At 49.7% G+C, this 26,762-nt stretch overlaps 1 protein-coding gene and 1 long non-coding RNA gene across 3 annotated transcripts; one reads left to right on the top strand and one right to left on the bottom strand.

Annotated features, from left to right (window-relative positions):
* Window positions 1-15,747, top strand: LOC121498100. 2 transcript variants are annotated; one of them, XR_005989612.1, is made up of 5 exons: window positions 1-222; window positions 657-752; window positions 2,966-3,073; window positions 11,739-11,854; window positions 15,614-15,747. It is a non-coding gene; the product is annotated as an uncharacterized LOC121498100 (long non-coding RNA). The 2 variants fall into 2 exon arrangements; XR_005989611.1 differs by lacking the exon at window positions 15,614-15,747 and having other exon boundaries at window positions 11,739-14,110.
* CDA (cytidine deaminase) lies at window positions 4,465-26,395 on the bottom strand. The gene is made up of 4 exons (XM_041768100.1): window positions 26,168-26,395; window positions 14,277-14,388; window positions 8,192-8,249; window positions 4,465-4,972 (listed from the first exon to the last, which is right to left on the bottom strand). The coding sequence occupies exons 1-4, from the start codon at window positions 26,319-26,321 to the stop codon at window positions 4,856-4,858; spliced, it is 441 nt and encodes a 146-aa protein (XP_041624034.1). The 5' UTR covers window positions 26,322-26,395; the 3' UTR covers window positions 4,465-4,855.
* Window positions 26,396-26,762: the final 367 nt, after the last annotated feature.

A 26,762-nucleotide genomic window follows, 5' to 3' on the forward strand; every position in this document is an offset into this window, starting at 1 on the left:
GAAGCAGGCTCCCCACCGAGGAAGGAGCCCAACCCAGGACCCCAAGATCACAACCTGAGCCGAAGGCAGATGCTCAACTGACTGAGCCATCCAGGCGCCCCTTAAAGTCTTTTAAATAAAAGTCATATGAGTATATGGTTCAAGAAAACACTACTGGAACATATGGATGGCCTCATCAAGAAAAACAACAATATTCTGTTCCAGTTCCCTATAAGCCCAGAGGTAATGATAGTTCACTCCTTTAGGATTTCTCCTAGTTTCCTTCAGCTCTCTAGTATCTCCTGATTTGGAAGACTGAGCTATTTAAAGCACAAAGCTGACCAAATCACACCCCTTGCCTGAAACCGATGGCTGCCCTTCACAATTAGGTCAACCCCTTTCCTGGGCCAGGCCTGCTTCCTCTGACCCTCCAGCCATTCTTGTTTTATTTTTTTTTCTTTTCTTTCTCCTCATGCTACTTCTATTTCTACATCTTTAGAGTGACCGAGCCTTTGTGTAGTCCCCTCCCCTCGACTGTGGACTAGACCTTAGTGGCCTAAGGAATAGAATTTGGCAGAAATCATTGGATATTGGCTTCTTGGTTGGGTTACAAAAAGACTCTGGCTTCTGTCTTGCTTACTCTTTCCTGCTCTCTTGCTTGTTTCTTCTGGGGAAAGCCAGCTGCTGTGTTGTAAGCTGCCCTGCGGAGAAGCCCATGAAGCAAGGAGTAGTAACAGCAACAGCCCACTGGAACTGGATCCTGCCAACACCATGTGAGTGTGCTTTGAAGTGGATCATTTCCCGGTCAAGCCCTCAAGTAAGACCACAGCCCTAGCTGATATCTTTTTTTTTTTAGATTTTTATTTTTATTTATTCATAGAGACAGACACACACACAGAGAGAGAGAGAGAGAGAGAGAGAGAGAGAGAGAGGCAGAGGGAGAAGCAGGCATCATACAGAGAGCCTGACGTGGGACTCCATCCAGGGTCTCCAGGATCACGCCCTGGGCTGCAGACGGTGCTAAACCACTGCGCCACGGGGGCTGCCCCCCAGCTGACATCTTAACTGCAGGCTTATGAGAGACCTTAAGCCAGATAATCCAGCTCTGCCCAGAGTCCTGTCCTGCAGAAACTGTGAAATAATAAATCTTTGTTTTCCTAAGCTGCTACATTTTGGCATAATTTGTTACACAGCAATAGACAGGTAATGTAGTCACTATGCCATATTTTTTTCCTGCTCAGTCATTGAGTTTTTAATCCCCTTCCCTTAAATCCCCCCTACTTTACCCCTCAAAAACAATGTTAACAGATTGGATGTTCCTTCCATGCTTCTTTCTGTGCTCCTAGTCATGCACAAAATATTAAGTGTGCGAGAGAACTACCAGGCCATTCCATTTTTTAAATTAAAGATTTTATTTCTTCATGAGAGACACACATTTATGTCTTCATGAGAGACACAGGCAGAGGGAGAAGCAGGCTCACTGCAGGGAGCCTGATGGGGGACTCGATCCCGGGATCCCAGGATCCCAGGATCATGATCTGAGCCAAAGGCAGATGCTCAACCACTGAGGTACCCAGGTGCCCCTCCATTATTTATTCTTGAATAGCACTTTCTAGCTTTGTTTCTAACATAGGCACCCAAAGTACCCCTAGTGCCTGTCAATTATAGCTGTGCTTTCCTCCCTGCTGAAAGGAAATCCTAAAGAATCTTGTATTTTACATAAGCAATTAGCAGCAGCTGGCAAAAGCAGCAGAAATATATCCATGCTTCTATTTTTTTCCATGGGAATCTGGGACTCTGCTTTACAGTCCTAAAAAACACAGACAGCTCTGAATAACCGAGCATGTGCTGCTCTGAAATTATAGGTCCTCACAACAGGGGACACGAAATTAAAAGTCCTTTTATTTTAAACAAACATCCCAGCCTCTCTCTAACCAAATGGGTGACAGTGTTCAAATAATTCTGGGATCCTTGAGGATTAAGTTCCCCAGTCTGTTTCCACAAAGTATAGGAACCCTGAACCCTGGGCTTAGCGCTTCAGGCAGTCCTCGTTCTTTGCTCCTCCCCAGGTTCTTTTTTTTTTTTTTTAATTTTTTATTTATTTATGATAGTCACAGAGAGAGAGAGAGAGGCAGAGACACAGGCGGAGGGAGAAGCAGGCTCCATGCACCGGGAGCCTGATGTGGGATTCGATCCCGGGTCTCCAGGATCGCGCCCTGGGCCAAAGGCAGGCGCCAAACCGCTGCGCCACCCAGGGATCCCCCTCCCCAGGTTCTGTTCCCATTATTGTCGCTGCCTTTGCCTCCTCAGGCAAGCTCCACTCCTGCTGCTCCCAGATCGCTGTCTTCCCCCTTGGTGACACTTGGGTCATGAAGATCTTTAGATCTCATTTTCCCACTGATAGGCTGAGAGCTCCATGCAGGTAGGATTTTATCTGTCTTATTAACTGCCACGTCCCCAGGACCTGGCTCCAGCCCTAGAACACAGTGGGCATCTGATCAATGATTGTTAAAGGAATGGATAGATCAGCTTGTTGGTAAAAATCAAATCCATCCTCAAAGGACCGACATTTGTCACCTTTAATAAAAGTAATGGCTGATTTTATCAAACGAGCTTATTGAGGGCCCACCATGGGACTCATGATTTCATTCATCTGCACAACAATTCCATGGGGTGGACACTATCATTTTTTCTTATAGATGAGGAAATTGAGTCTCAGAGCAATGGAACAACTTGCCCAAAGCCACACAGTTTGGAGGCTGTCCAGCTCCAAAGTGGAAACCCATTGTGCTCTCCCTTTTCTTTTTCTTATTAAATTTTTAAAAACATTTTGGAAATTTAAAAAATTCAGATGGGTACAGAGAAAACAAATGACAAATCGAGATTCCCATCGACCAGAATTTTAACAGATGTTAACGTCTTGGTGTATTTTCTTCCAACTTCGTCTTTTTTTCCTTCTTCATCTCGCTTTGCTGAGAATATTCAGAAGACTGTGCTGAAGACCCCAATGACCCTTTCTAAAGAAAGGCAGAGTCGACTTTTGTGCCGTGCAGCAATGCTGGGATCACCTTCCTGCCTCCGAAGACGGCGGCAGGTAGGTCTGGGTGTGTGGTGGAAAAGCCAGACAGCAACACCTGCATGCACTCCGGACCTGAGTAGAAAGGACTCACAGGGAAGGGGTGACTTACCTGTCCACTTCCTGTATCCCCAGCAACCTTCCTCTTTCCTCAGAAATCTATGCTCTATTCTTACCCCAGCCAGTGAGGCTGGTGCCAAGGCCAGCTTCTAGAGAGGACAGCCAGAGCCATCAGCCCCCTCTAGAGGGCCAGCCTGTCTCCTTTCCTTACTCAGTCCTCCCCTTCCTCATTCTGTGTGTGTGTGTGTGTGTGTGTGTGTGTGTGTGTGTGAGAGAGAGAGAGAGAGAGAGAGAGAGAGACTCTGAGAGACAGAGGCATGAAGACAATGTTTGATAACCAATGCATCAATGAAATAGTCCCCTCCCTGACCCTCTTCACACCCTAGAAGGCAGCATGGCACCTCCGCTGCGCCCACCTTGCACTTGGTACATGCCTGGATCACCATATACATTTCTGTGCATTTGACCTGTTTACACCTCTCTTCCTGTCAGATTGTGAGTTATTTCAAGGGCAGAGGCTATTTCTTATCCATCTTTCACTTTGCACTATTTGCCATGTAAAAGATACAAAGGCAGCCAAACATCAGCTGTGGGAGAATGGAAAAAACACTTGGAATCGGACAGACCAGATTCAAATTCCAGCTCGGCCACACATTAGCTGTGTGGCTTTGGGCAAGCGACTTTACCTCTCTGAGCTTCGATTTGCTCACTGGTACCTTGAGCTTGATGAGTGGGAATTCACATATGGCTTCATATGTGTTACACGCCTCAGCACAGCTCGAGGCAAAGATCATGCACTATTTCTAGGGCACGGTGGGAGCTTTGGGACCTGGATTCGGGTCTGAGCTTTGCCATAGTCCTAGAGCAAGTCACTCAACGTCTCTGAAGTCCAGTGCCCTCATCTGCAAGAAGGGGGAGATACCTTGAGTTGGTGAGCACTTTAAATAACGAGAGTCCATGTGAAAGTTCTTGGCACACAGTCTTCAGAGATACATTTCTATCCTGTCTAGACAAACTCATGCTTTTCCCTTTAGACTTTTTTTTTCCCCCTTTAGACTTTGCAATCTCTCAGACATAACCATGGAGAGGTGGACAGCGTCTGGTGCTCTGGTCTGCCCCGAGCCCCAAACAAACTCTAGAAATGGCCATTGGCAGTGTGGCCCAGCCCAGAGGGGCCTCCCACCTGGAGGAGCAAGGAGCCTAAAAGCTCAGCTCTCCACGCCAAAGGGTACATGGTTCCCCTCTCCCCCAGCAGAGAGTGCCCAGGTCTTTGTATAAAGACAAACCCACCCAGTCGCCCTAAAACTTGCGAACAACAATGGAGACAGAGTAAAATGCGCACTCCCAAGTCAGATGTTCTGTGATGTCTATAATTAGAAAAGTTGCTCAGAACAGGATAGAACCTTGGGAAGGCTGACGGGGAAGCAGTCCAGACTTGCTGGAATTTTAAAGAGGGCCCCGAAGGAAGGAAAGGAAGGGATAGGTGCTCCTGTCCCGGGAAGGACAAGGTGGGTTGCAAGGAGGGATGCTGGCCCGGGCCAGAGTGAAACCTTTTATCGCTTCAGTGAAGACCGCCGTGCTTGACTGTGTAACCTGGAAGAGCCATCTCTGCCCAGCCCTGCCCGCTTGGCAGATGTCTCCAGGTCTGTGAGAACATCTTCGTCGAGTTCTCCGGGCAGCAGTCCCCTTAAGTACGCACGGAAAGCCAGGCTCTTCCAGGCTGTGGCTGTTTCCCAACCTTCACTGGACCTTCTGCCAGCCTATGGACCCGAAGGGGGCAGGTAGCAGCTCCAGCACTGTACTGACAACATACGTGCCATCCGGCTTGGTCATGTAGACAACCCAGTTGCTGCCAAACTGGAAAAGAAGCAAAGCCAGTGTGAGGGAGGCCGCGTGATGGAGGGGTGAGGCTCTAGCTGTCTAATGGTTCTTTCTGTGCCTCAGTTTTCTCATCTGTAAAATGGGGATTTCAAGAATCACACCTGGACCAGTGAGCTTAAGGAAAGAGCCAGCAAAAGGCCGCCTGTCGACAGCGCGGTGCTCAGCGTGTGTGAAGGGCAGTCAGCGCTCTGTTCTGTGGTGAGAGACTCACCTGGGGCTTTAGAGGAATAGTATCGACCCCCACCCCCAGGGCCAGACCTCCTCCTGCTGCAACAAGCTTCCTTACAGGACCCCCTCTACTCCTCCCAAGCATGAGCGGATGCACACCTGCCTCACTACCCTCCAGGTATTGCCCACGCAGGATTTGACTCTCTGCTACCATTACCCCCATTTTAGGCTTAGGAGGGTGAAGCCAACAAAGAAGAAATCTTAGCCCAGATCTGTCTCCCCAGCCTCTTCCGCTTTCAGGAGCTACCACCTGCTTGTGGTTTGATCTTGGGCAAATGATTCGACCCCCTGGGGCTCAGTGTCTTGATGTGTGGAATGGCTTCAAGAACAGAAGAAGGTGCCAGGTAGGAAGGCAGGTGTGCGCCATGCGGAGCTCCTGGGCCGGAGTCAGCAAACCAGGGCTCTGCCCATGGGAATCACGATGGACGGAGGCACCTGTGCGCAGTGCCTGGCACGTAGCAGGTGCTCAGGTGAGGGAAGCCATTCGTACGGCCTCTCTGCTGGTTAGTGACCGCGCCGGCCTGCAGCCTCCTGTTCTTCCACACTTGTTTGAACCACTACATTATTATTGGGTAAGACCCATCCCTGGATTTTTTTTTTTTAAATTAATGCTTTAAGGAAGGAGATTTTTCTGCTTGGCAGGCTCTGCCTGCGGGTATGGGTGAAATCTTGGTGCTGGTGAGTCTGAGTGCCAGGTCCCCTGCCCCCAAGCTTTGTCTTGTTATTTGCATTTTGGTTTTGGTTTTGTGTCTCCCTCCTTCAGCTTTTTCAGTCACCTCTCGTTTGCCAACATCTAATCTGTTTGGAGAAAACAGCAATGAGCCATTGGACCAAGCCAGGGCCTCGGGTGCCAACTCCCTGGCTCCCTGAAACCCTGACGTGGATTCCTCATATGGCCTTGGACATGACAAGGTGCAGGGCAGCCCTTTCTGCCCCTCTAAAGTGCCCTGCGGTCCCTATTGTGAATTCAGTGCCTTTATGGTGACATTTGCATCTGAATTGGGGAAATGTGTTCTGCTAACCCTGTCTGGTTTGCAGGCCTGGCAAGAAGCAGAAAAACAATGGAGCTGTCTGCATGTTCAGCAGATGCTTTGAAACCCCAAGGCACAAAAGCAAAGGAAAGGAAACAACCTGTTCCCCTACCCCCACCCCCACCCTGGATTTAAACAACTCCAAAAGCAGAAGCCTCCATGGAACAAGCAGCTCCTATTCTGCAAAGCACCATTATGTCTCCTCTATGGCTGAAGAAAATGTCTCGTTTACAGAACCACAAAGGCAGGGAGGCAGCCGTGAGGAGCGTGGGCCTTGCAGTCAAGCCTGAACTGGCCATGAATGCCAGCTCTCCACCATCTGGCTGCATGTCCTGCAGCAGGTCATCTTACTTCTCTGGGAAGTGGGGGTAACGGCTCCCACTTCGCCTGTAGCCTGGGGTGGGGATGAAGTAAGACACTGTGTTCAGGAGGAATGATGATGTCACATCAAAGCTGTGACAGGGGCCAGGGCCTGTGGGATTCTCCAAGCTGGTGGCTTTAACCTTTGGGGGACTCTGGAGGATACAGATGGCTTTGAGAGTCTGTGAAAGCCACCGACGCCCCCCTCCCCAAAATGTACATTTACTCATTAAAAAAAAAACCTCCACTAAAAAAAAAAAAAAAAACCTCCACTGAGTTCAGATTAAGAACTCATTGAGTCCATTTTTAACCTTTTTTTTTTTTTTAAGGATTTTATTTATTTATTCATGAGAGACACAGATTGAGAGAGAGGCAGAGACACAGACAGAGAGAGAAGTAGCCTCCCTGTGGGGAACCCCATGTGGAACTCAATCCCAGGACCCCAGGATCATGACCTAAGCTGAAGGCAGATGCTCAACTGCCAAGCCACCCAGGCACCCCTGGAGGGGGTCTGTCTTTGAGGATGGCATTGGAGCAGAGATATAAATAATAAAAAATGAGGCAGACAAAGGTCTAGAGAAGGAGATTTCCAGGCAAAGGAACCAGCAAGTTTAATCCCCATACACTTGGTGAGTTTGATTAAGTTGTAAGAGGGCCAAAGAGGCTAGAACACAGTGAGGGGGGGCGGGGGGGGGAATGATGGGACAGGGCCCTATAGGCCATGGGACAGAGGGTACACTGTAATCTAAGAACAAAGGGAAAAAAAAAAAAGAACAAAGGGAACTGAATTGTACCCTTGAAAATGGTTAAAAGTGGGGGCACCTGGGTGACTCACTAGTTGAGCCTCTGGTGTTGGCTTAGGTCATGACCCCGGGGTCCTGGGACTGAGTCCTGCATCAGGCTTCCGGCATGGGGCCTGCTTCTCCCTCTGCCTGTGTCTCTGCCTCTCTCTCAATCTGTGTCTCTCATGAATAAATAAATAAAATCTAAAAAAAAAAAAAAAAAGACAAGCCCTTTCTGACCATCTAGCAGCGGGTAGCAAACTATTTTTCTGTAAAGGGCCAGATAGGAAATATTTTAGGCTCTGCAGACCGAAGGACTTTGTTGTAATGGTTGGGCTCTGCTGTTGTAGGGTCAAAGTTGGTACCGGCAAAATGTGAAGGAATGGGTGTGGCTGGATTTGCCCTGGCCAATGTTTGTTGACTTCTGACTCCTTTCTCTGCATTCTTTTCTCCATAGCCCTCATTACTCAGAAACTCTATTTTGCTCCTTTTTGGTCGTCTGTCTCTTGCACTAGTCTATGACCTATGAGGAGGACAAGGTCTGGCTTGTCTTTGCACTGCTGTCTCCCCTGCACTAGCTCAGTGCTCAGCACACACAGATACTCACTCCAGAAGATGTCGTATGAAAGAATAATTTCCAGTGATTCATGCCAGCTTGGGAAGGCTCAGATGTGGGCCAACAGGACACACAGGACACTAGCTGTGTGTCCTGGCTGGCAGCCTGGCTTTGCTCCCAAGGCCTGGGAAGGCAGGAAGGCACCTGGTTTACCTTTCCAGAAAGTCAAGGTGCTTACCTCTCTCATGAATTGTCTGCAGGCCCCACATGGTGAGATAAAGTCATCTTGCAGGTCACTGTGGAAACAGAGAATTGAAGGTGATCCATCTCTTCTGAGGCATGAGGGAAATTCAAGCCCTGAGTCCCTCCCCAGCTCCAGATGAAGTCAACCCCCTCCACACACACACACACACACACACACACACACAGAGTTTCCTTCTTGTTAAATGATTTTATTTATTTATTCATAGAGACACACAGAGAGAGAGGCAGAGGCACAGGCAGAGGGAGAAGCAAGCTCCATGCTGGGAGAGCCTGATGTGGGACTCGATCCGGGGACTCCAGGATCAAACCCCGGGCTGCAGGCGGTGCTAAACTGCTGCGCCACGGGGGCTGCCCACACACACAGTTTCCAATTCACAGACACATGGTGTCATGGAGGCTCAGAAGAAATACAAGGTGGCTTTTTACACTTCCAAGGGGCAAGGCCATGGGCAGTCATGTTGTTTTTCTTTTTCTTTAAAAAAATTGTTTATTCATGAGAGACATTTTATTCATGAGAGACATTTTATTCATGAGAGACACAGAGAGAGAGGCAGAGACACAGGCAGAGGGAGAAGCAGGCTCCCTGCGGGGAGCCCAGTGCGGGACTTGATCTCAGGACCCTGGAATCACGCTCTGAGCTGAAGGCAGACGCTCAACCACTGAGCCACTCAGGTGTTCCTCTTTTCTTTTTCTAAAAAAGATTTTATTTATTTACTTATTTTAGAGAGAATGAGAGGGTGCACGAGTAGGGGGAGGACCAGGGAGAGAGGGAGAAGCAGGCTCCCCACTGAGCAGGGAGCCTGATGAGGGACCCTGGGATCATGACCTGAGCCAAAGGCAGATACTTAACAGATTGGGCCGCCCAGGCACCCCATGGCATGTTGTTTTCATCAGAGCATTTGGGAAATGTTTAGTGAGCACTTACTGTTACCCACACTCCAGGGACACAAAGGGTAAGAGGAATTTGTCTCTACCTTTAGGAGTTTGCTCAGCCCAGTGGACAAGTAGGCAACTAGATGAGTTCTTATTTTAAACAAAATGTGTTGTGCAGCCCGGGTGGCTCAGCGGTTTGGCGCCACCTTCAGCCCGGGGCCTGATCTTGGAGACCCAGGATCGAGTCCCATGTTGAGCTCCCTGCATGGAGCCTGCTTCTCCCTCTGCCCGTGTCTCTGCCTCTCTCACACTCTGTGTGTCTCTCATGAATAAATAAATAAAAATCTTTAAAAAAATAAACAAAATGTGTTTGGAATGTACAGTAAGAGGAGACAATCTCTGACTGAGGAGCAATAGGGAATATTTTTGTGGAGGAGGTGGCATTTGGTCTGGTCCTTGGAGGAAATGTAAAGCCCATAAGTCACCACTAGTGAGCACCTACTAGGTGCCAAGATCTGTACCAAGCACTCGATGTACATTATTTCTTTGAATTCTCAGTGCAACCTGAGTGTCAGAATGACCATTTATGTGCAAGAAAACAGATTCAGTGAAATGAAGTAACTAACAGAGGTGCTAGACTGAAGCCTCGTGGTTTTCTGTGCTGCAGGCAAAGGGAATGATATGTGCAAGGGCCCTGTGGCTTGAAAAAAAATAAGACCTGTGAGTCAAAGAGAAAAATGGGCTCTCTGCATCGGAGAAGTCTAGACAGGAGACACAGCTAAGGGTTTGCCTCTGAGAATGGAGGCACTGCAGGCAGTTCTCTAGCTTTGAGCAGGATAAAGGGTAGCATTTCAAGAAGGTGAATTTAACAGTAGGAACTGCCAAGCCTGCTGGAGCATGAGAGGTTATGCCAGCTACTGCCAACATCCTTGCTCTTCTGGACCCCCCGCTCTGTGAAATCTCTATAAGAGCACAGGGCTTCAATTTTGGGTTTTGGTCCGCTCCTCTTTTTGCTAATCATATGTGCCTTTAACCAAGTCATTTTAACCCATCCAACGTGCATTTCTTTGCCTGCAAAATGTAGGGAATCGTGTCACCTACTTTGTAGGAATGCTAGAAGATAAAATGAGATAAAACGCACAAAGGGCTTTGTACACTTTAGAGTGCTCTGCGCTATCACTATTGCCGATACTACTGGGCACTTGTTCCTTTACACATATAAGCTCGGTCATAATTTTAATACTTCATCATATACAGATTTATCATATATAATTTATATATAATAAAGTTCACTTATGTATCTTGACAATGATTGTATTTAATATGTGCCTAGAAGCATTTAAATGCATTATCTTATTTTAATTGATAAATATTTATTGGCGGCGTATCATGCCAGGCACTGTCGGTGCTGGGGATACAGCAGTGAGCAAAACAGACACAACTCATTGCACTCAGGAGTTTTTGACTAGTGAGAGAAGCCAGATAATCAACAACAAACCAATTAACAATGCATCAAGTGGAGACGGACACAGATGGTATGAATTGCATAAAGCAGCTGAAGGGAGAGACAGTGATGGTGTTATTTTATTGAATTCTCATGATAACTCCCTTTTATATGTGGGATTCCAAAGGAAGGTTCTGCTCCACGGAAAGGTGGGTCTTCTCTGAGCATGCTCCTAGCCTCAGAACACAAGCCAACGGCGGCATGAGAGAGTGAGGACCGCTGCCCAGGATGCACACTGAGCCAAATTAACCCTTATGATTACCAGGCGACAGGTGTTACAGCCAGAGCCTTCCGTAAGCTCCTCGGAGGCTGGATTCTGTGTTTTTACTTTTTTCTACAGATGTTGACCATGCTAGGCAGTCATGGGAAAGGAGCAACAAAGACCAATCAGAGAATGCCTGCCTTCAGGGATCTTACTGTCTGCAAGGGAACATAAAATCTGCATGTTAATACCCCAACACAGGAAGGCTACAGGTTAAGGCCCTGGGAGAGGATGGGGGCACTTGGGTGGCTCACTTTGGTTAAGCATCCGACTCTTGATTTCAGTTCAGATCATAATCTCAGAATCGTGGGATGGAGCTCCATGTCAGGCTCCATGCTCAGGGGGTAGTCTGCTTTAGATGCTCTCCCTCTGCCCTTCCCCCCACTCTGTCTCTCTCTAAAATAGATAAATGAATCTTTACCAAAAAAACAATAATAAAAAAGACTATAGGAGAGGTGCTGAGTGAAATTCAACCTCCCTTCCATGACCTGTAAGGCCCTGTATAATCTGGTCTCTGCCAAGCTCACCACTTCCCTTCTCAATCTTGTGACATGCATGGCCAACTGTCCAAAGGACAGTTCCCTGGACAAGGTGACCTGCATTAGGGTCTCCCAGGGGGTGGGGCGAGCATGTGTTCCACTGGGGAGTTGGATTTGGCTTAGGCTTCAAAAGTCACAAGAAATTGCTCCCAGGCACCCTAGCTGTTAGGCTGAGAGACTACATGATAACAATACTGGCTCACCCTTATAATGCACTTCTCTGTGCCCGGCACTGTGTCCCCTAACAACTCCATAAGGTAGGGGCTATGTAGGTATTCTTATCACCCTCACGTTATAGGTTGTGAAAAACCTATAAAAAAAAACTATTTTTTTTTTTTTTTAGAAAGATGACATGACTTGCCCAAGGTCACAGAGCTCGTAAATGCCAGGACCAGGACTTGAACCCAGGATCTGTGGACTCTGCCTTTGGTAGTTCTGCAGCTCGCAAAAATCATAAGGGTAAGGTTAAAACAATAGTTTTAATTTGTTGCATACTTTGTGCTAGGACCTTTACAAAAATCACTTCCTGTGCCCTCACGACAGCCCAGGGGGCAGGTGTTACTCTCCTTCACTCTACAGATGAAAAGCTGAGCTCGGATCCTTGGGCAACGGTGGAGCGGGATCTGAAACCAGGTCTCACTAACCCCAGGAGCCAAGGTTTTTAACCATTACTCAACATTCCTGCTGAGAGTGAGAATCAAAAGCTTGGAGGAAGACGCATCCCAGAGCGTGCTGGGTGCAGCAGGACGCCTAACACTCCTGCCTTGTGCTGGATCCACAGCTTCTGTGCTTTGTGCTGCTTCTGGTCACACGCTGGGGCCAGACTCATCAGACGCGACGGGCTGGAAACCTCTCGCCTTGGATGCCTTCACTGGGGCCCCCATGGGACAAGCTTAGCTCCCCGTTAGCAGAACCCCATCCTGGGCTCGACAGTCTGCATCCTGGAGATCTCAAAGAGGCTCTCCGACACTGTTCACACCCATCAGTGTTAACAAGGGAGCTGGCACGTTCCACTCATCCTGTAAACCCACGCTCCCAATTTAACAAGTCATTAGCTCAATAATGACCGCATTTCTGGCTCAAGGATGCTGGTGCACTGCTGAATCCCTAGAGCAGAGCAGTTGGGTGCTAGAAAAATGCAGGTTTTATGTAAATAAGGACACTTGCTAATCATCGCCAGCAATACCCAGTCCTTTTTAAAAGTAGATAATGACCAGGAGAAAAAGCCTTTCGTTTAGAACATTCTAAACAGAACAAAGCTACCGTGCCATTATCCTTTTTGTTGACGTTGGCCTCTTTTTCACCCAGAATATCATTATTTTCTTGGATCAGCTTTGTATTTGAGTTATTTCCCACCTCCCCGCTTGTAAATTAAGTGTATTCCACATCCTGAGCTCTGCTCATCGGCACAAAATGTTCTCAGCATGGCCTCATTTATTCCTCCCGAAGCTGAAGGGAGGCCAGGACACACCGTGGTGACACGGGGAGGGCTCTGGGAAGCTGGGCCCTTCTCCGTTAGCGCTCCTTGGCTCCAATCACTCAGGAAAATAATCTTCAATAACCTGGTCCACTTGGGGGCCAGATGGAGGCCAAGGTTAGGATCTTACAAAGAAATGGGGGCTTGTTTCTATCACCCAGCCCCTGTGGGCCTAGCGCTAGGTAGGTAGGCCCCTACCTTTCTGCTGCTTGCACCCGGACATCCCATCCCGAAAGACCAACGCTTGGTCAGCCACGCAGTCACTCTCCTGTGGCCTGCACCATTAATTTGCTAAGAAAAATCCCTCTCAGGGGCGCCTGGGTGGCTCTGTTGGTTAAGCATCCGACTCTTGATTTCAACTCAGGTCATGATCTCGGGGTCTCGAGATCAAGCCCGTGTTGGGCTTCACGCTCAGCAGGGTATCTGCTCGAGATTCTCCCTCCCTCTCCCTCGGCCCTTCCCTGACTCACACTCTCTCTCTTAAATAAATAAAGTATTTAAAAAAATAATAATAAGAGGAAATTCTGCGACAATGCAAAGGGACACACAAGAGCAAACTGCCATTAAATCGGAAGCGTAACAGGGTCCAAATTGGTAAAAGAGCCCATTTACCTGCTCAAATCCTAAAGCCACTGAGCCTGGGTCCAGTGCCAATGAGAACTCAATGAGCATCCTGTGAGGGTTTGCACTTTTTATGTTGGGGCATGTAGACAGAGCTGGTAAATTTGTTCAGCCAGGCCCTGGGCTGGAATCTGATTCGTGTGAACCCTAACACAGGTTTATCTGGTTGTCACCCTCCCCAGCTTGTCTTTGAAGCCTAGTACTTGGCACTTAGAAGTGGGTGATACCGAGTATAGTAGCCCCCTCTCCCAGTGAGGGATCCCAGAAGGGAAGAGTGTTTGGTATCCTGGCTCAGCATGGTGTTGTGGAATGAGCCCAGAGGGAGACTCCGGAGATCTGGGTTTGTCCCAGCTTGGCCATGAATTCCCAGGAAGGTTGCTCAACCTCTCTGGGCCTCAGTTTCTTCATCTGTAAAATGGGGCAGTGGCCAGGGAATCTATACCAGGTGACTTTTAGTTCCGTCCAGTTTTAGGTTTCTCTGCTGCCTTTCTATTGTGTCTTGTAGGCATCCTGTTGTAGTTTGTGCTGTTATTAGAACAAGAAGCACACCTGCCCTTGAGCTGGAGGTGCCTTGCTTGTTTGCCTGCTCTGTGGGCTCCCTGAGGGCAGAGTCCATTTCTGTCTCTTTATCCTCAGCACTCCGCCAAGCCCGATGGTGCCTGGCACATAGGAAGTACAGAATACATGGGTTGGATGAATGAACGGCTGAATAACACTTGTGTGGTGAGTGTTGGCGGACTAGATGGATGAGTACAGCTGCAACCTGCCCTTCCTTCCACTTACCTGGAGATAGCAATTGCCCTGAACTCTCTGTGCCCTTCTGAGATGGCCTTCTGGATGGCGGTCCGCTCCGCACAGACGCCCAGCGGGTAACAGACATTTTCTATGTTGCACCCTGAGAAGAGAGGAGAACCCAGTGGCATTTCTAGCACAACATTTCCCATAGCTGGTGTTGAGTAAGAGGTTGCCCCACTTCCAGTTCAGGGAGGGCCCTATTACTCAGGGCACTTTGACAGGAAGCGCTAGGAGACTCCATGACCTGCTGCTGCCGTGGCGCTTCCTAGAAACCCCACCCTTGTAGGACCCTTCCCAGAAACCCCATGCCTGTCACTCATCCAATGAGTTCTGTCTTGAAGCACAGCCTGGGAGCAGGGGCAGCAGAGCAGAGGAGACGAATCCAGCCCTAGCTCCCCAGCAAACATCAAGGCCAAGAGAGATGTCAAGGCTTAAGAGGATGAGGAGAGCTCCAGCCCTGGATCTATGAGACAGAAGGTTCAACGATTGGGCCTGGGCAAAATTTTGGTGGTGTTTACTGACTCTCAGAGTTCACGTGAGTCCTATGTGAGTCGTGTTGCAAAACAAACTGTCAAAACCAACAAGGAACTCCCAAGCTTTGCAAAAGGTGTCTGTGATTGTGTAAGCCTTCAGGCAATCCCAGCCCTCCAATGGGAGGCAGGCTGCTAAGGTGGCAAGGCCCACAGGGAGTCCTCCCCAGTGTCCCTTTCAGGAGTGTCCCTGGGGGACAATGGGCAAAGCCTGTTCCCAGGATACAAAACACTGGCATAACCAGATTGGCTGACTAACAAACTCCCCATTTTCAGGGAGGTAATGGCCACAGAGGGTGCCCACCCCCCCTCCCCCCCGATCGTCAGGATGTGATCTCCCTCATTCTTCATAGCTTGCCTTTCTCTCTGAGGCAGAAACATCAATTATTCCCCAGGATTTATTTTCTCCTTTCTGTTTTTTCTTAAGATTTTATTTATTTGAGAGTGAGAGCACATGCACAAGTGGGGGGAGGGGCAGAGGGAGAAGCAAGGTCCCTGCTGAGCAGGGAGGGGCTCCACCCCAGGGCCCCAAGATCATGACCTGAGCTGAAGGCAGACTGAGACACCCAGGCGCCCCTCCTCTTCTTCCTTTAGGTCTTAAAAGTGGCCCCTATTCCCCTTCACGCTTCACACATAACTGCTCAGCCAGAGACCGTATTTCCTAGATTCCCCTGCAGCAAAGTACGGCCAGGTGACTAAGTGGAATGTGGCCCAAAATGAGGTAGGAAACTTCTGGATCACATTTTTGGTTAAAAGATTGATTGCCTTTTACTCTCTTTCTTTTATGCTCTACAGGGGGTGGGACAGCTCTGACCGCGTGGTTTATGGTCATAGGGATGGAGAAGCAACAAGATAGAAGGCACTTGGGACCCTGGTCCAACTCATGGAGCAGAGCTGAGTTATCTATTTCCCTGGGCACAACTGCCTACTCTGAGTTGTTATGTGAGAATAAACAATTCATGCTGGAGTCATTGTATTTTGGGATTTTTTGTTATAGTAGCTTAACCTAGACCTAACTAATAGAGAAATTGGGACTAAGAGTGAGATACAGCTTTGACAAAAAACTTCTAAAGCACATGGCCTTGGCTTAGCAGTTGGGCAACATGAATGAGAAAATATAGACATGGCCCGGGGGCAAGCTGGTGGCCCTTGTTACTCTGTGGCAGATTATTTGGTAAAGCCTCACCCTGCAATAACCTGGAAAGCAGATTGTGCTACCTACCATGAGGATTTTCTACCTGGCTCTGGGATTCAGCCCCGTAGCAAAGATCTGATGAAGGGTGACACCTTCTCACTCAGTCTATTGTTCTGGGGCCTCAAGGTAGCCACCATCAAAATGACACAACAGGGGATCCTTGGGTGGCTCAGCGGTTTTGCGCCTGCCTTTGGCCCAGGGTGCAATCCTGGAGTCCCGGGATCGAATCCCACGTCAGGCTCCTGGCATGGAGCCTGCTTCTCTTTCTGCCTCTCTCTCTCTCTCTCTCTATCATGAATAAATAAATAATAATAATAAAAAAGATTTAAAAAACAAAAAAAACAAAAAAAAACAAAAACAAAAACAAAAAAACCCAAAATGACACAACAGGGATGGCCCAGGCAGGGAAGCCAGTTAGTAAAAAAGGGAGTTGGCAGGCTAAAGAACCATTCCCAGAAAGGACCTCTGGGTATGGTACTCCTGTACAGAAATGACTGGAAGCAAATAGACCAGAAGGTTTCTATGTTTTTCATAGAATCGTCTAGCTAGAGAAGCCAAAAGTCCAGCCTGTAAAAATCCTGTGACTGTTTACTACTGAAAGGAGCCCCTGGGTCCCCAAAACCCTATCATCAGAAGTGAGTTGAGAGATATGTACCTCCAAGAAGGGCATCCTCCCTAAAACCCACATCAGATGTATAGCTAAGGTTAGGATAGTCAAGGAAGAAGCTCCTAGAAGACAAAGGCTGGGGCCCCTGTGCACAGTGGACAGGGGGTTACCCCCCAGAGCAGAAAGGGAAGACAGAGTGTGTGCCAGGGCAAGGAGTCTTCACACGTCTTGCCCAGCAGGATTGATAACTGCATGGATTGGTGGCCACTGTGTGTTTCCTTGTTCTTCCCTTTTCCTATTGGGAGAGTTGATGATGGTTATTCTTTCCTACTCTTTCAACTGCTCCTACTCCACACTGACTACTGGGGGAGTGAGTATGAGCTGGGGTGTGGGTGATTAGTTTCTAGTTTTCAGGTCACTCGGCCAGCAGGACCACATCTGCACTTCAGGAAGGAAACCGAGGAGCCCCAAAACCCTGCTCTCAGAGCTGCATGCAGTGACTGGGTGGGACTCCGGGTTGCCTCCCTTAGGAAGGTGGTAAGTGGGTCCTATGTGTGGAAAGAAGGATGTAAAAAAAAAAAAAAAAAAGGAAAGAAGGATGTACCCAGATACTTAAAGGCCACAGGCAGTCCTGTGACAAACACTAACTGTTCCCAGGGTTCACTGTCCCAACAGAAGCCACCTGAGTTGAGTGGGGCATGTGACTACCCAGCCAAGAGACCACATCCCAGACTCCCTCAAAATTTTGTGTAGTCTTGTAGTTTTAGCCAATAAAATATGAGTGGACATGACGGGTGCAATTTCCAGATGACATTTCGATCTGGCCATGGCTTGTTCCCCACTTCATCTTTCCCCTCCCCAGGGGCTTGAACATGGATGTGATGACGTGTGGTAGTTTTGAACACATGGATGTGGACACCACTCTAGGGGGATGGCAGGATATCGAGACAGAAGGAATCTGATGTCCTGAACAAGCCTGTGGGACACAGCAGAGCAGAATGGTCCGTATGCCCAGGACTTCAGTCCGCCCTTGGCCTGTTAGATGAGAGAAGCAAGCAGCCCTCTTGTTCAAGCCACTATGTTTGTATTTCTCATCACCGGAGGCTGTTCCTTACCTATGGCACTCCTCCCACCCTTTTTTTAAGATTTTATTTATTTATTCATGAGACACAGAGAGAGAGAGAGAGGCAGAGACATAGGCAGAGGGAGAAGCAGGCTCCATGCAGGGAGCCCGATGCTGGAGGGATCCCAGGACCCCGGAATCACGACCTGAACCAAAGGCAGATGTTCAACCACTGAGCCACCTAGGTGCTCTGGCACTCCCTTTTTCTATGTGACTATGCAGGATTTGGCTCCTCTTGTAGTCATTAAATTTGGAAATTGGTTGGTCATTATTTCCTTGTGTATTTTCCCCACGGAATTTTCTGTTCTTGCATAATTTACACAGACGTGTTAGGAGGGGTTCAGTTAATCACTTAATCCATTAGTCATCATCATGGTTCTCAAGATCACAGGCATTCACGTCCAACTGATGGAGAAGAATGGATGTCACCAGACTGGCCTGTCCCCATTCCCCTACGAGGTTCAAATGGGAGTTGCCATCTTGTCTTACAAGACCTTTCTGTTGGTCTGAGAGTGTACACCTAACTCCCTGGGCCCGTCAGAGCTGGCACCTTACCCACACTGGGCCAGAGTTCTCCGTGCAGGAACTTCAGTTCCTCTGGGAGAGACTTAGTGTGGCCTTGGGCACCCCTGATAGCCTGGTTTCTATTCATCATGGAGGAGCCCGTCTGGGGACAATGTAATGGACGGTCAGAAGAACGGATGGAGATGAGATGAAAGATGGCCGGAAAAGAGTCTGGCCTGGTGCAGTTACCCTTGAGGCCCAGCTACACACCAGCTCTTCCCACAGTTTTAGGAGCCAATACACCCTCCTTTTGTCTGCAACAGTCTGCAAGCATATCTATTGTTTCCAACCACACAGAAGTCAGGACAGCTGGGATATGGGACAAGGAGTGATGAGGGAGTTGCAGCCCTGAAAGTTATGGCTGACACTTACCACTTATCGCTGAAAGTTATGGCTGACACTTATCAAACACCAAATGTTTTTGACTTTGGCCAAGCATTTGTTCACATTCACATGTGAGTCACTATTGCTGGGACGCCTGGCCCTCTCCTGAGGTCAATGAAAGTTGAATGAATAAATGAATGCAGCTGTCTTGCTCCCCACCCAGTTTCCCCAGCCACGTTCCTGATGCCTGCCTGAAATGACTTCCTCTAAATATGCCCTTGCCTGGTCTGCCCATCTTTGCTGACTCTGGTCTGGCTGCATTTGACTTCTGCCTTTCCTAGAGTTACGAGAGATCCTTGCTAGCCTTATCCCCACCCAGTTCATTCTCTGTCCGGCAAGCATCCCAGCCCTGCCTCGTCCTGTTAAACACTCAGGGGCACTCTCCCTGTTAAACATGATTCCCATAAATCTTCCATAAATCTTGGGGTTTTGCAGAAAGCTCATTGCTCAGGACCGTTGCCTGTGTCTGCATTTGAAATTCAGAACGCCCTCATATAGAGAAACCGTCCTTAATGGGGAGTACAAATTTCAAAGGGCCAGTTAAGGAAGAGATATTGTTTTAGAAGAGAACCCACTCCCACAGCCCACTGCTCAGAAGGAGCTTGGCAGAAAGAGCCCCAAGGGTCTGTTCTGCCCTGGGACCCTTTGCCCTACTGACTCCGAGAAGCCGGGGAAGACACTAAAGGCTCAGCATCTTCATTTATAAAGTGAAAGCTATCGTACTTCCCTCGGAGGACTCTGGTGAGAATGAGTTGAGATGACACAGGTAAAGCAATTAGCACAAAGCCTGGCACAGAGCTAGTGCTCAGCAGCAGCCGGCTGCTGTTATTAATTGCACAAAAGTCAAGGTTTGGGTGGTGGAGATAAAATAAGATGAAATCAGAGGGGGAGACAAACCATAAGAGATTCTTAACTCTAGGAAACAAACGGAGGGTGGCTGGAGGGGTGGTGGGTAGGGGGATGGGGTAACTGGGCAATGGGCATGAAGGAGGGCACTTGATGGAATGAGCACTGGGTGTTATATGCAGCTGGTGAGTCACTAAGCTCTATCTCTGAAACTAATAATACCCTATTTGTTAATTAATAAAATTTAAAAATAGTAAAAGCAAGGCTTTGGTAGGCCTGTGTGTCTGAGCACCTACCTTCTAGAAAAGGTGTGACCGGTGGCCCTGCCTCTGTGCTCCAGGCACTCTGAAATCCTTTCCAGGATGACAAGGCCCCACATCATCTGGTCCCAACCTGTCTACCTCTTGGATTCATCTCCTTTTGCTCTTCAGGCCCACTGGCTTGCCAGCTGTTCTTCAAGGACGCCAAGGACTCTCCTGCCATATGGCCTTTCGCACTGGCTGTTCCCACTGCCTGCAATGCTTTTCCCCTATGTGCATATGGTCCACCCTACTCCTGTCCCTGCTCAGATGTTCCCTCCTCAGAGAAGCCTGCCTACCCTATCTCAAATTGTTGCCTCCCCGCCCCGGCCTCCCACCCTCTCAATCCACTTATCCTGCTTTAATTTTCATCACTGTGCTTAACACTTTCCTGAAAGAAATGTCTTTATTGTCTAATTCCCCTGTCACAGGGGTAAACTTCCTGAGGGCAGGGATTCTGCTTGCAGCACCACTGGGGTCTGGAACAATGAAGCCAGCCAGGCTCTCAGTTACTTTATATCCAAGGAGTAGAATTTCCCACTTTGAGCTAGATCTCTGAGATACAAAAGAATAACTTCATTTGGGGCCTCTAGCAAATTCAAGGGGAATTTCTTAGTCTTATTAAAAAATAGAGAGAGGAGGAAAAAAAAAAAAAAAGAGGAACAAAGCCCTTAGTCACGTACTGTGATCCTGAAAGGCCAAACCATTTTTTTTGCTTCCCTCAGCTCGGAATAGGGCATCATCCATCCACGAGAGAGACAGGCTGGCGTGGTGCCAAGTTAGGGACCCACTGTAAGGTTGGACCGGCTAATACTGTGATGACAGGGCTGTTATTACTAACTGCTTTCTTTTATTCTTTGCTTTCATTGTTTTTCTTTTATCTGCCTGGCACTCCGCGTGGTACACTTCCATCTGTATTATGTCGTTGACCCTTTTAACAACTCTATAGGGCAGAGACTATTATAACCCCATTTTAGAGAAGGTTAATGCTGAGGCTGCTGGCAGGGAGCCCAGACTCACTTCCTGATCCATCAGGTACAAAGGACTGTCCTTTTTCTCTGTGGCATTTCAGCGAGGACATGTTTCAGAGTTGGTTTGGTGCTAACAGTAGGACGAGGGTTAGATGTTATCGGGCCATCAGCAAGGAAGGAAGTGCCCAAGGAGGTGATTTGGGCTTGGCCGACCAGAGAAAAAGAGCAAAGCTCGAAATCACTGCGCCTACTCCCTCTTGAGGGATCTTAGTACAGTTAGAGCGATTCTTTCCACACTCACCCCACAGGTGTCATCTTCTGGATGGCTTCTTAAAAGAGATTTCTGAGATTTCCTGGAGTTTCTACTTGCAAGTAGGCCTGGGTCAGACCCCAAGAATTCACATTTCTCGCAAGTTCCCGGGAGGTGCTCAGACCACAGGTCTTGGGGACCATATTTGAGAATCACTGAACCAAAGAAATGTCATGTCCACGTGCTCTGAGAAATACTACACTCTTCCCACGTTCCTACCTCCCTCTGCCCACTGCACAGGCAGCGCACAAAGACACATATGAATTCTATCCTAACTCAACTACAGAGTCCCAGGGTTTTAGTGTGAAGCTTATCTTTGTAATGAGCTGCTTTTAAGTGACCACAGCCTGAGGGTGGGGGTGAGGGACAGGGTGTGGTGGGTGTAAGGAGGGCTGGAGGGACAGGAAGGCAGTTAGAGATGCCTGCTTGGACTCACCGAGAGGTGCTGTGGGGAGAGGGGTGAGGCTTGGAGAGCGGTCCTGGATAAGAAGGGTAGCCCATGGGGGAATCAATCGAGAAGCCAGGGGCTGGTCTGGGGAGGACGATGAAGGATCAGATTTAAAGGTTAAAGCCAAGACAAGCTGGATTCAGTGATTAACCAGGACACCTTGAAGTGTCTTTTTAGAAATGTGGTTTGTCCCTCCCAGAATTCATTACAGCCACATCCAGTAAAGTGGCTTTACCACTATAGGGTGCTCAAGTCCCTCTAGGGAGAGGGGGTGAGGGAGAGAGAGCATTGTCCCAAGGACAAACTTGCCCATCCCTTGGGAGGTGCCAGTGAAGAGCGGTCTCCTCGACTCCTCCACCACCTCCCGTCTCGTATTGCACAAGCACTGGCTGCCCTGGGCTGACTCCACTGCCCCAGCCAACCACCCCCCCCCGCCCCCCACCCCCGCTGCTGCCTCATCTCCTCTGTGTCCCCCCGCCCACCGCAGCTCTTCCTTCCCCAATGGGCTCTTCCTCTCCCACTCTCCCTGCAGCAATCACAGAAGGCAACTGTTGCCGTGATTAATCGTGATTAATCACCATCCTGGTGGCCTATGCTCGAGGGCCACAAGACCCTGGCCAGGCTCAAGGGGAAATGATCGTTATGACAAGATTGTGGCAGCAAGGGTGTCAGACTTGTTTTTCAACTGAATGGGGCACCAACTGCCTCTGAGGAGGGAAACTGCACAGAGGCTGGCCTTTGGTGCAGCGGGAGAAAAGTCATGGAACTGGGCAGACCCATGGGGCGCTAAACTATAAGCTCACAGCATCTAAATTCAGCTGCGCCCTCTCTGCCTCCTGATTGTCTCTAATTTACCCCCATGGTGCCCCGTCCAGTTTCCCCTGACTGTTCTAGGTCCCCTCCTCTCCAAGCCCTCCCTTCCCATCTACAGGAGATCCAGGGATTCGGGTAAATGCCTTCCATTCGTCCCCCTCTCCCAGCACACTCTCTCTGCCCGGCTCTGCACGCGCACCCTGTGACAAGGGGCAGCCAAAGAGCATGGCCTCAGTTATCTCATTGGTACAGTTGTGTTTGACTTCGGCTTTGGCACCTCCAGCCTCCTTCTTGTGACCCCCCTCCCCCCTATGGGGAATAGATGTGGGTGTGATCCAGCTGGACCAATCACACTACTCCACCATGACAACAGTGATTGCCCAGGGGTGTGCATGTGGTTGGAGATGGACCAGTCAGAGCCCTTCTCTGGAATTTTACCGTCTCCAGCTAGTGGGAACCAGTTCTTGCCTCTCTGCTTTTGAGGCTGTGAGAATGTGAACCAGAGGCTGCCTGCACTCACGTTCCCTGATGCCTGGAGAAAGCCCACCTACGGGATAGGAGAAAGCAACGAGCACCCAGAAGGATAGAGAAAGGCATTGGGACATTGGAGTTCCTGGATCCAGCTCTCCCTGAGCTAAGATCTACCCTTGCTCATTATGGTTCTGGTTGGTTTCTGTCACTTACAACTCAAAGTGCTGACCAATGCATGTGACGCTCGTTGTCTCCCCTCATGTGGTGGCTGTGAGATCTTCCATACGAAGTGCTTAGTGAATGATCAATCACTGTGTGGATGCTCAATCCACTGTACCTGTTGCTCCCTGCCCGTGATGTCCTCAGCACCATTCATCTCTGCCTTCAGCTCCCCACCTAGGCCAGTGCCTCGTCATTCCCCTGGTCTACCCGGCTAACGATCTAGAACCATATTCCTTTCCTTCATTCGAGTACTGCTCACCCCAAGTCCAGTCCACTTGTCCCATAGAGTTGCCCTCAGGTCTTTCCTTCATCATCATTCCACCTGCCACTGTCCGAGTCCGAGTAACTCATTCACACATTCAACAAGCTTTATCTGAGGGCAGATTACAGGCTGGGCAATGGGCTGGCCCTGTGGACAGGTCAGGAGGTAAGACAGACATCATCCGCCTGGCACTCTTTCCTTTGTCTTGGCCTTCCTTGAGTACCTGTCAGGCTAACTGACCTTGAATTCTACTTTCATGTTACTCTTCTTTTTTTTTCTTTTTTTAAAGATTTTATTTATTCATGAGACACATAGAGAGAGAGAGGCAGAGACACTAACAGGCTCCACGCAGGAAGCCCAACACAGGACTCGATCCTGGGCCTCCAGGATCATGCCCTGGGCTGAAGGCGGCGCTAAACTGCTGAGCCACCAGCCTGCCCTGATGTTACTCTTCTTTTTTTTTTTTTTTTTGATGTTACTCTTCTTAATAACATTCCTGGTTCTCCATTTCCTAGCTCATCAAATCTCAGTGTCAATGGTTGGCCTTCACAAGTCTTCCACAATCTGCCTCCAAATACTATGTATATAATAATACCACTAATAGTAGTAGAAGAAGAAGCTGCCACCAGTTGTGGCGTCCTTCCTGTGGGCAGAAACTGTGCTAATTGCTTTATAGGCATTAGCTCACGACCTGAGGATTCTATGCCTGATCAGCACAGGCACCAACTATCAGGGAGGACCCTGATGTCACGCCGGGATAGGCAAACCAGCTCTGTTCACAGCCATCCAGAAAGGTGGGTGCATGACCCTGAGTTTACAAATGTGTGAGACACATTAGGGTGAAGGGTCATGCCCAGGATCACACAGCTGATAAACAGAGCACCAGGATTCAAACCCAGGAGTCTCTAAGTCCAGAGCCTTCACCCCATCCCAGAGGGCCTCCCTAAATCCCCACTACACACCTGGGTTCTTCCCTGCAATTTAAATAGGCCACACTCCTGCTCTCCTCATTCATTCACTCCTACAGCCATTGGGAGGCTTCCCTTTCGAACCATAACCTGTGTAAGAGGAGGGACCTCCATGGGGGCAGAGACTACGTCATTTCTGCAATTGCAATATCCCTGGTACTTGGCACATTATCTAGGATGTCATGGTGCTCAGCAAATATTTGTTAGATGAATGAACCCATGCAAAGAATCATTGGAAAGAACCAGTAACTGATTCCACAGTCAAGCCCCTGGAGTCATGGGGCAGTGTGGGCTGCAATATTGTTTGTGGTGGTGGTTAATATTTAATACTCATCTGAGCCACCGGGCCAGGCCTGAATTCCCACAAGACACACTGAGAATCTTGATTCCCTGCAGAATAGCTGACCTGGAGTCAGGGGAACTCTGGGTTCGAATCCCAGCTCTGTGATCTTGGGTGTGTTTAGCTTCTATGAGCCTTAGTTTCCTTTCCCGAGGTATAAAACTGCCTTGAGAGGTTATAAGGGTCAATGGACAAAATTCTTCACTATCCTTTCACATACTAGCATTCATTCAAAGTTCCTTCTCCTGCTCAAAGAGGTTGAAGACCCAGGTGATTCGTGAGACCGGACAGAACCTCAAAGAGGAGACACAACATGAACAGCAAGGAGAGCCCAGGAGGGCCCCCACACAAGGGGAGATGAGGGCCCCCAGCCAGCCTCACAGCTGAGCGGCAGTGGGGGCAAGTGGCTCCCCACTGGAGGTTATCGATTAGATGTACACACATGAACCTCTGTCCCTTTAAATAGCTGTCATTGCCAAGTAGAGGCGGATTCTGGGCAGCAGGGCTGGGTGTCCCCATCCGTCCCGTCCCGCTGTGCCAATCCTCATCTGCCCTCCGAGTGGTGGGGAGGGGCATGGTTTCCCGGCCACTTCCTCACCCAGCTCCCCACTGTTTTGAATGAGAATGCCTCTTAGCCTAGCAAAAACAAGTCTGAACTTTTGTTCAAGGAAGCTTTTCTATAAAACCAACAAACCAAAGAAGAGGAGCTTAGGAACAGATCAGTGCTGACTCCCATCCCCACCATCCGCGCTCTCGCCCTCCCCAGGCCAGCACTCATTATTGCTGGTCACCTAAACCTCGCCAGGCTTCTTTCCCCCAAGATCCCCTGTGAGGCTGGAACTCCCGCTAACCAGTCACCCTCTGCTGGCCGTGGGCTCTTGGGTTTCTTTCCTCTCCCAGTAGGTGATGGGAAGAAAGCAGGGTTTGGGGGACGCCAGCCTTGGGTTCCACCACCAGCGCCCCTGCATGACCTTGAGCAAGCCGTGTCACCCTCTCTGAGCCTCAGTTTCTTTATTGAAAAGTGAGCCTCACACGGAGGTGAGTGGGTGAGAGGTGAGGACTCGCTGATGCCACCCGCAGGTGCCACCAGGTGGAGGTGTGTGTGGGGGGTGGGCTCAGAAAGTATCAGCCCTCTCCCTCCCCGCTGGGACTTGTGGCCACCCCTTTCAGCTTCCCTCCCGGTCCCACCTCTGGCTTCCCAGTCCTCTTAAGAATTGAAAAGTCCTTGGGACGTCTGGGTGGCTCAGCGGTTAAGCATCTGCCTTCGGCTCAGGGCGTGATCCTGGGGTCCCAGGATCGAGTCCCATATCTGCTTCTCTCTCTCTCTCTCTCTCTCTCTCTCTCCCCCTTTCTGTGCCTCTCATGAATAAATAAAATATCTTAAAAAGAGAAAAGCATTGAAAAGCCGCTGCATCTGAGCAGCACCTGCACCCCCAGGTCCGGGACGGCAGCAGGCGGGGGTGAGGGGCGGGAGGGGCGCTGCCAGCGTTCCCGGGGTGCGGGCCGGGGCACCGGGGCGCCCTTACCGGAGAAGATCCTCCCGTCCTGAGTGAGGATCGCGGCCCCCACGGGGAAGTGACTGTAGGGGCAGTAGGCGGACTTCTTGGCCTCCTGGCAGGAGAGCAGCAGCCGCTGCACGAGCTCGGGCTCCAGGGCGCTGGCGGGACGCTCGTGGGCCATGTCGGTCCCGCGGGTGGCGGAGGCGCGGAAGCCCGCTCGCTGCTGCTGCCCCGCCGGCGGCTCCACGCTGGCTCCTCCCCCGGGGCGAGTCCCTGGGGGGGGGGGGGAAGGAGGAGCCGCCCCCAGCCCCACCCCCGGAGCGCCCCGTGATGGCACCGGCTCCTCTAAGCCTGCTCCCTATACGCACATGACCTCATTCCATCCTCACGACAACTCTGCAAGACTCGGTGAGTGCACCCACTTTACAGATGGGGAACCTGAGGCTGCAGAGACAGGTGGTGATTAATCTCCTAAGGTCACATGGCTAATCCGCAGAAGAACTGGAAGGACGCGACTGTGCACGTGTGCTCACCCCCTCTGCCTCGTGTGTGTGTCACGGTGCCGACGAGGGCGAGTGGGTCAGGGCGTGGCTGCCCTCCTCCCCTTCGTGTAGGGGGAGAC

This window comes from Vulpes lagopus, chromosome 8 (assembly GCF_018345385.1).
Source record: "Vulpes lagopus strain Blue_001 chromosome 8, ASM1834538v1, whole genome shotgun sequence".
Taxonomy (NCBI): Eukaryota; Metazoa; Chordata; class Mammalia; order Carnivora; family Canidae; genus Vulpes; species Vulpes lagopus.